The sequence below is a fragment of the Dermacentor silvarum genome, unplaced genomic scaffold (assembly GCF_013339745.2).
Source record: "Dermacentor silvarum isolate Dsil-2018 unplaced genomic scaffold, BIME_Dsil_1.4 Seq706, whole genome shotgun sequence".
NCBI classification, from domain to species: domain Eukaryota; kingdom Metazoa; phylum Arthropoda; class Arachnida; order Ixodida; family Ixodidae; genus Dermacentor; species Dermacentor silvarum.
Genome location: NW_023606656.1, coordinates 89,181 through 98,638, shown reverse-complemented (window position 1 = coordinate 98,638; position 9,458 = coordinate 89,181). Strand labels below are relative to the sequence as shown.

At 49.5% G+C, this 9,458-nt stretch overlaps 1 protein-coding gene across 1 annotated transcript in view; it reads left to right on the top strand.

The window, feature by feature from the left end:
* Positions 1-347: 347 nt before the first annotated feature.
* LOC125941955 (uncharacterized) overlaps positions 348-9,458 on the top strand; it is a 46,572-nt gene continuing 37,461 nt past the window's right edge. The window contains exon 1 of the mRNA XM_049659837.1: positions 348-557. Coding sequence (XP_049515794.1) covers positions 378-557 — 180 coding nt within the window. The 5' untranslated portion in view covers positions 348-377. The remainder of the gene's footprint in view (positions 558-9,458) is intronic.

Sequence of the window (9,458 nt, the reverse complement as noted above, 5' to 3'; positions counted from 1 at the left end):
AGGCTGTACTAGTAGCTTCACTTATTGCAAAGACCCGAGTGAACGACGCAGCAGTATTCACCACTCGCAAACAACAATTGAAAGAATGCGATTCAACCGGCAGTTGAGGGCGATCATCTTTCTGGGCGAGTGGTGGGCGAGAGCAGGCGGCGTAGCAATAGCGCCGGACTGATGAAATTTTTTCACTGCCCAAACTTGGGGATACCACACGTACCTGCGGGCCACGTCATTAGAGAGGCTGCGGGACCATCTCCGGGATGGGTTGACGAAAAAGGCGGGGCGGAAAAGCGGAGGGAACATTGTTTTCCAAAATTGCAACAAGGGGCCTCTCGCGCAGCACCGAAGAGTGCGAGGCGGCCTGCAGCCGCGTGGGCCTCATGGCGTGCGGCGAGTTGAAGGCGCTGGGCAGCATGCAGCAGATGCGCGCCACGTTCGCCAAGGGGGGCTGCACGCTCACGTTCGCCCTGCGCGAGAGAATCACCCCGTACGTGGTCGACAGCGTCGACAAGGCCGTGGCGCACGTGTTTCCGGGAGCCAGGCAGGCCGACTGCCGCGAGGTGAGTCCAAGCGGGCTCTTCTTTTAACCGCTAACATCAATCAATATTTGAATGAATCAGTAATTGACTGCGCTTGAACGTGTTCATTCTGTCTTGTCCATTTTCCCGTCTTGCGCAATCAGTGACACTCCTTAAAAATTAACTAGCTAGGCCCGCAAAATGATTTGGCAAGTTTCGCTAGTTAACGTTTACGCAAATTACTTTATGGAAGATATAGCAATTTACGAATCGTAGACGGCGACTTGGAAAATCATATCCACTCGGAAATAATTTTGAGAATGGCCCCAGTTTGGGATATGTATTGCCAAAATATCCGAGCAATGTCCAGTAATTCTTGAGCTTCGTTGTATAAGAAGATTTTCCGCCAGAAACTAAGTGGATCTGCGGTGCATTTTTCCCACAGCAGTTATCTGAAAACTGGGCCAAATTAAGTTTTCCCCCAGTCGCTGTGCCTTGTGAATCCACTGGCTTCGATTTCTGTATCGCCTTATTTTCGCCAATGTAATTAGTTAAGAAGCTAATTAGTAGAATGTTAATTATACAAATATTCATTTTGATTCTGAGTGTAAGTAACGCCCGCCTCTTTGTGTAATGCAGCTTACTTCAAATTTTAGCTTAGCACTTTCTTGGTTTTATCATCAATTGTTACTTTAATGCTTCTTTAGGTCATTATTTATCAACTTGTACGAGCGTAGAAATTCGCTTGCGCAAGGTGGTTGGCTGTCTCCTATATAGTATATGTGTGATAATAAACGATTGTTGGAAGTGAGTGCTTTGGCTACGTCTGTCATACTGCCTCTGTAGCTATCGTGCGATAAAAGGCTAACGTTTTTAGAAAATCTGCTAATGTTTAGTAAAGCACCCGGTATATTACCAGGTGACGCCAAGATATTTCTGTTGGGAGTGGACGGCGTAAATCGTGGTGTACGTTTAGTTGCGGAAGCTGGATCGTAGTATGAAGTACCATTGTATTAATTGTTCGTGCTGAGATTCTACCTGTGGTCACAATAAACAAGATATATTTACTTTTGTAGCGTTAGCTACACTGGCCTAGCCAAGCCCGTTTCGCGCGGCACATCAAGAGCCGTGCTGCGCATGCGCAAGGATCAGTGATGTCACACGGCTTGCGCACCGGAGCCACCGGAGCCACCGGAGCCGGCACCTCTCGCGCACTCCGCCGCCGCCGGTCTGCGCATTCCAGAGGAGTGACGTCGTAGCCGTGGTAGACGCACTGGCGCCGGCGCGCGCTCGCTGTGCAGTCGCCGTCTGACACTGAGCTGGAGCCGCTGCGCTTCTGACTGGCGTTTGCCAATGTGGTATAGCCATGGAGAAGGAGAGCGCAAATGCTGCTCAACAGCGCAGAAGAACGGAGAAGCTTGACTCATCGGATCCCGAAGTAGTTGCCTGGCAATTAGCGGTTGAGCGTAGGAGACAACCAGGAAAGCTAAGAATAATCAGCTGAACCTTTGCTAACGCTACGTATATCCTGGCATAGCCGAGCTAAGCCACTGCAACTTTTTTATGTCGGCGAATATCATATTAGAGTGGTCAAATCGCCCTTAGGAAGACAAACGAACAAATTGGAAACACGAGCATGTTCCCGCTGGTTGATGTTTACTGCTACAGTATATACGTGTGATTTCGTTCTGACCGATTCTGTTGGCGACATTAAGTGGTACAAAACGGAAAGAGCCCTTTATTCACTTCCTCGGTTGCGAATATTAATTAGTGTTCTTTAGTTCTTTCATATGGCCCGCATTGTTTGTGATAAAAATTTGGAGGACGCTTATGCTTCGCCTTTAAAAGCGTAATGCGATAGCATTCAAAGATCCCCGAATGCTTGTCAGGCCTCCCGCCAACTGCGGTTTTCTTTTTTCTCCACCTTCGCCTCTGCGCGCCGCTGCCGTTTCACGCTGCCGAAGAGGCGAGCGCCATCTGGATGGTGTTTCTGGAAGTAACCTATCCGGGCGTGCCACTGTATGAATGGTAGAAATGCTGGCAAAGGGGTTTGTGTTTGAGTTTCCTCGTAACATAATTGTTTTCTGGTATATTCAAATTACAACCCGACGCTATCATGCCTGTAGGTTGTGGTTAAGTCGTACTTTAGGATTTTTCTGCGCATTTTACTTTGAGAAATTCAATTAGCTCACTAACACCCTTGCGCCATGTGGAGGGCCTACGTGGTCGGCGTAGTTCGGGATGATTTTCTCCCCCACGGATGCCGGTGCTTACGTCGACACCGACGCCGGATTTTCTGCGACACGGGGCCCTTATCACTATTCGGTTAAAACGTGCTTAGTATAATAAAAGAAAAAGAAAGCGATTTGAGATCACATGGATCGAGCTCCCTTTATTTCTTTCGACAACAATTCTGGACGAGAGCAACGTTATTTTGTAGCCCTGCCTAGGCTACGGCTTTGGATTGCTATATATAGACCTTTTTAACAGGCGAGAAGGAAAAGGCGCGCGGTGAGCCTTTCCTTCTCTCTGGCTTGTGCGAGCTGGCGTGGCGCTGCTTGAATGTGCTACCGTCAGGAGACCGTTTACGGCGCACACTTCAGGTCGAGAGAGGAGGTGAAGCGAGGAGAAAAAAAACGTAAAAACAAATAAGTCGCAGTTTTGCCTGAAAGGGGAAGCATCAATTGCGATAACAAATGAGTGGACAGCTATACAAAGTAAGCATATTAGTTTTATCGTTCGTATGAACTTGTTAACATAGGCACACTAACTAAATTAACAAGCATATGTTGCCACGCGCGCACAAACCAGCATGAACGCATCTGACTCGATGACCGCGGGAACTCGCTGTGAAAATGCTGGAGTGAGTCAGCGCGGCAGCGAGCAAATTGAGCTTCGTGCCGCGCTCACATCAATGCGATCTTAGCACCGAATACACAGGGAGGGCAGACTCCGCCCCCGCCGCTTTCAAGATACAGCCGCGCGGGCAAGCACGCTTGCGGCGCAGTGAGACTTTACCACTGAGCCACGGAAGCGCTTACTATCAGGCAGCTGAAAAATGCCCTATAAGCGCGCTTGAGGCAGGCGCGCAGGCACAGACGACGAGCTGCGGTTCAGACAAGGCGCGCAATCAACGCGATCCCGAGCCTCCGCCAGTATGATGGCGCCATCTAGACGCCTGCAAACGCAGCGTGCCGGAAATGTAAGTTGCATATGTCGTTGCATGTTGCGTGTAACTGGACCTGGTTAACTCAAGCAGCCTAGGTGACTATTGGTCACCAGGCCATTTTGAAGATTCCAATAAATGATCATCATCATCAACAACAATAATGTATCGTGCGACGGGTCAAGGGATGTGAGATGTGCGCCACGTATTCTGAATACCTCTTCCGTACACGTCATGGCGTCTCCTCGCAAGGCACGCACCGCTGCTGACGAAGCGAATCGTGCAGCTACGTGCGCGGCTACAAGAGGCATCATCGGGCTCAGCAGACTGCTGTGCAAAGTGCATTACAAGCCGCAGCTCGCCGTCGACGCCGGGCGGACAGTTCAGATCCCTTCAGTTCAGTTCAGTTCTGGGGGATACCCCCCCCCCCCCCCCCCCCCCCGCGAAGACCCTGTTGTGCGTAGTGCCGAAATTGGGGCTACTCTTGAGCCGCTCCAACCGCTTACGCTGTGACTGTGCTGCGTGTACCGCGCAGGCATGTGACTTTTTTATCACCTGTGGACTTCATACGGAGCCTCACGGTGATGGCGACGATGATGGCGACTCCGTCGGCGACGCCCACGGCAGAAATTCGCCCAGGGTGCCCATATAATTGCTATCGCAATAAAAAAGGACTAAGGGATGTGACCACAATATTACGTCTAAATATCTCGGCAGCTCGGTTGAAGCGTATAAGAGGCCTTGTCGGCATTGTTCCACTTCATTCTTAGTTTTGAGATTAATTGAGTCCATAGTGTTGGCTGTGTGTGTGTGCTATCTGACTATTTCGTTGCTACGGTAGCCACTTTTCGCGTGTGCGTGTGTTTTACAAATGTTCGAAGTGTGCAGAGAAACGTTTCCTTTGGTGTAGCGGTGCTGCTTGGGCAAAGGCTGCTCATGCTGCGGAGTCTAGCGAACAACTCGTTAGGAAATTCTTATTAGCGCGGTCAATCATGTTAATCAAGCGATATCGTTTATCCTGTGTTCCTTATTTTCAACGAGTGTGTCTGAACCATGTGTACGTTTCTGCAGTCCCTGATTTGCCTGCTTTTGCGCCTAAATGTTCTTACTCATACATAAGACGACGCAAATTAATAATTACTTTACAGGGTTATAATACGAACCTGCTACTTCTAATTATTCTATTATTTTAGTATGTTGTACTTGAATTGGCTGGTTATTGAAAATAATTCAGCCCACATTTCCTGATGAATGGAATGTTTCTTGTTATTTCATTTAAGAATTGCAGACAGGAAAAATTTATTACTGCTCAATGGAGAAGCCAAATACAATTCCTCTGCTGGTTTTACGTAAAACTTGACATGCTGGACACTTACCTTGAAGTCTGGCCAGGAGTATTTCTGCGATTTTTATGTGCATTCTGACTATGCAACTTTTTTTTCCTAATTGGAGTTTCACTTTCCTTTTGGCAAAGGTATAGCTGCATCCCCGTCACTATCAGTGCTTGTATGCACACTGGAAAGACACGAAAACAGCCTGCTTCTCATAAATATAGTTTTGTTTGACATATTTAATCATTTAAACGTTGCAGCCGTTACCGAAACACGAACCGGCAAGGATCTCAAGAGGGTTGCATAATCCGGTTTTAAACACCGCGGTAGCATCACCGCGTCAATAACATGTTCACGACGCGAGTAAGAACATCCTAACGAGATGTTCACTAGACTCGGTAGCATGAGCAGGCATTGTACCACTGCATAAAGTTGACTCTGCCGCTGTAGCGTCGGTTATGCGGTGAAGCATAATAAAAGTGGCAAGGAACCGCTACGCAATCTACAGTTACTAAAAAAAAAAAAATCTGCGGCAGACTTAAATATAGGCTCAGCCAAACCAGCTAAACCATTTGCTTTAGGTAATACTATTAATAGCGACCAGCACAGCTCACCCTCAGCGCGCTTGACGCTCCAGCCAACCATGTGCGACATCAAATGTGGAGAAAGCGTGCCTGGACTTTGATGCAAAGCGGCTTCTCAAGAGGCGCCCATGGCAGATAATGCAATTATGTGCAAGCGAGCTTACGAGGGAATACTCCGAGTTCATCGGTTTCCATGCGAGATACAAAACGACATCGAGTTACGTATATGGGTGCTGGCACGACATGGTAGAACTTACGTGTAAAAGTGTCGCTTCACTCTCGAAAAATTAGGCTAGCTAATCTGGCTCGATCGCGATGGAAAGTGTGCCATGTGAACCCCTATTAGTCTCTTGACCTTAAGTGTACTCAATTCTTTCAGCCTCGATACGTGTCGACCCTCCTGTCTGAATTAGACACATTGAGAGCATCCTCATTTTCCATGTGTCCCATCCGCTGTCCTTTCACTTTGTTTGCTTTTTTAAATATTTCCGCGCAGTCTCATTTTACTTACAATGATCAAAACTTCAAGCTCACAACCAGATTAGGGCGGTGAAAGAAGACTGAGACACATGAGCGATAACTTGCAACAATTCCCATTTCTGGGTACCCAACTGATGTGCTATTCAGTGACGCCGAAGGCATCCTGAAGCTGAAGTCGTCAAAACTGCCTGATGCCTTGCGGGTTTATGATGGGAGGCACACGTTTGCGATGATTCCATACATTCACGGCTTGCCACATCGACTATAAAAATTAGGCAAAGGGCGAACTTTCAAATAGTCTTTTTCTGCTGCTGACAAGCTGAGAAAAATGTGCAAGCTGACCAATCCTAGCGCCTCGCACAAGCTTGGCTGCAATAAGAAGCACAAGGACAAGTTCGTCAAAAGCTGTCAGCCCTTCCACTGGGGTGGAGATGGAAGACCAGCGAAGCTGTACTTTGGTGGGAATCATGTATTTCCAATTATGACTATTAAGATGTGATGGTGTAATTGGTTATTCGAACTATTAAAGAATGAGCAATATATATGATCCGGTGGTTTATTTAGTTACCACAGGGACTATGGCCTTATGGTCGCTACGGTACACCGCCATAGGGTGTACGGCAAAGGTTGGCACGTTTTTCATAAACACGTCACCAACGCCGCGCGCGTTCGGTGCGAACGCGGGCATAACGCCGCCGCCATTGACAACAGTTGTGCGCGTTGTTTGTGTGACCGCACACAACCGCTGTCAAAACGCTGGTTACGTGACGAATGGCTAAACGCTGTTGTCGACACTGTTATAGGGGAGAGGCGGGCGAGAGCCCAGAGAGAGTCGGCGGCAGAGGCCAGCAGGGCTGCGCGCATGAGCCGCAGTAGGAGAACGGGAACGCACACGCACAGTCTAGGGTGCCACGATGCCCTCCTCACCCACTACTCCCCTTCCACTGGGAAGTCGCGTTTGTTATCCGCCGTGCGTTCGCTCCCCGTGAAAGCGCGCGTCCTTCGCCCTCGCGCGCTTTCATTCGCACTTACAGCATACGGCCAATGTTTTTTTTTTTAACACGAAAGTGTTTTATGCCGGGGTCCACCAAGACTTCACTGACGTATTTCCGTCACGGAAATACGTCATAGAACATAATACAAAGAAAGAAACCAGAAGAAAAAGTTTCACAAACATGCAAAATTTGGAAATCGAACCCACGACCTCTCGGTCCGCGACGATAGATCGCCGAGCGTTTAACCCATTGCGCCACAAACGCATTTGCAGAGAGCTACACAGACGCGCCTTATATATCTAACACTCCTCCGTGTACCCGCGCTCTTGCTCGGGGCGGTGCCGCCGCCTACGAGCAGAAAAGAGAAGTACTGCATTATGACACTAGACAGTTTTAGCAGAGCGTTGCTTACGCTCCGCTCCGCTAACGTTTCACGCACACCACTGGTTGCATGAACTGCTTTGATTTGGCTTGTTTGACAAGTGCGTCTGCCAGAGACGCCGGCCACGCGCGCTCAGCGCGGCTGTAAAACGGCAAAGCAACCAGTAGACGCACCCTAACGCTCCGCTCAAATGGCTTCGTAGCGGACCGTGGGCAGCGTTCTTCGTTCCGCTGCCGATATGAGCGTTGTGCGCACGCGCATTAGCGCTCCCGCTAGCGTTCCGCTGAGCGGCTCTGCGCGAATCGTTCGGACACGACGGTCTGAGCGGAGCGGACCGTGAACGCTCTGCTAAAACTGTCTACTAACGCGCACCGACAGTGAACGCTTCGGTGGTCTCAGCACTACGACGCCTCGATGCCAGCATTCGAAGGGACGCTGGCATCAAGAAGCACTACCAACGCCACCTAGGTGGCGTTCACCGTACTCAGCACAGCGGAGCGTGGCCTCCGCAATTAGCTCTGAAAATGTTTCTGAAGTTGATCGTGGAGGCTGCAATTACAACGCGCTGTACGCGCTGATTTGACTCGGTGACGATTCAGTTACGTGCTTTGTCTTGCGCGTTGTATTAGTGTGTCAGTTACGTGCTTCGTCTTTCGCGTTGTGCTAGCGTGTGCAGCGTAGTGCAGCTTCCATATGCACGACGGTTGCTCATGGTCATCGACGTTGGTAGTCGTGATGGAGGAGACGTGCCACCAGGCGTCAGCGTGGGTGCATCAACGCCTAAGGGCGCCTTAGCCACAAAACACCAATAGACATTATATATCAATGTGCAATAAACATTACACTACTTCTGTGAAGACACGTTTCACTTTCGTGTTCTATACCGATTCCTATATAAGAGGGATCAACCACATTTTTTCTCATTTTTTCTATTGCCGGACGCGACGATCGAAAGGTCAGTCCTTAACAGCTTCGCTGTAAAAACGGTATTCGCATAGGTACGCGGGCAATAGCACCTTGCTTGCAAGAATAAGAGTAACGAAAAAAATGTCACAGTTTCGCCCTAAGGGTGAAGCAATGAATGCGATAGCAACACAGCAATGTCATACGAAGTAAGGTGAGCGGCTTTGGTAGCAATAGAATTGTAGTAAACATCAGCTGATTAAGCAAGCAGGTGTGCTGCGGCGTAAGTAGACCGACATGAAGAGAGACTCGATGACCACGAGAAGGCGTGTGTGAAACGGTGGTGTTGATGAGAAGCGCTTCCCGTGGGCAGCGCGTGCGAAGGGACACACCTGTAGCGCTGCACTGCCGATCCGGGCAGCATTGCATGTGTAGCGTGCGTTGGAAAATGTGGCCCGACTATTACGAACTGAATGAACAAGCGTGGTGTGAGCGCGCACAAACACGAAGAGATCACACTGAATGACAGCAGACAACGACTGTCAAAACGCTGGCAGCAAGCATACGCCGCAGCGGGCGAAGGTACGTGCGGTCTATCGCTTCAACGGAAACTGAGCGGCGAATGCACGGCCCATAAAGGTCAGAGCAGTGTGGAGATAAGAGACGGTGCGAGCGAGCGACGAGCGCGGTTGTTGGCAGAGAAGTGCGCCCCCCCCCCCCCCTTGCTCCCTCCGGCGCTGGCTTCCTGCTTCCTTGCTTGCCCGTAGGAGATTGAGTGTGTTCGCTCTCCGTAATAGCGCGCGTCCCCGCACGCTTCCGCTCGGGCATACGGCGCGCGGCGAAGATTTTATATATACGGAACCTCACGGCGACGGCGACGCCGGCAGCAGAAATCCGGTTGAAGTGTCCATATAATTGCTATCGCAATAAAAACTAAATTACTGACGCAGTCAAGTGAAATACCTACGTGCGTGCAGTGACCACTTCGCTCACCACTACGCGCTGTTCATTCATGGTCAGTAGTGGTTTACAGCCGTACGTGTATGTATTTATTCGACATTTTTTAGCCTCGACAATACTTTATTATGAACAGAGCACAGTA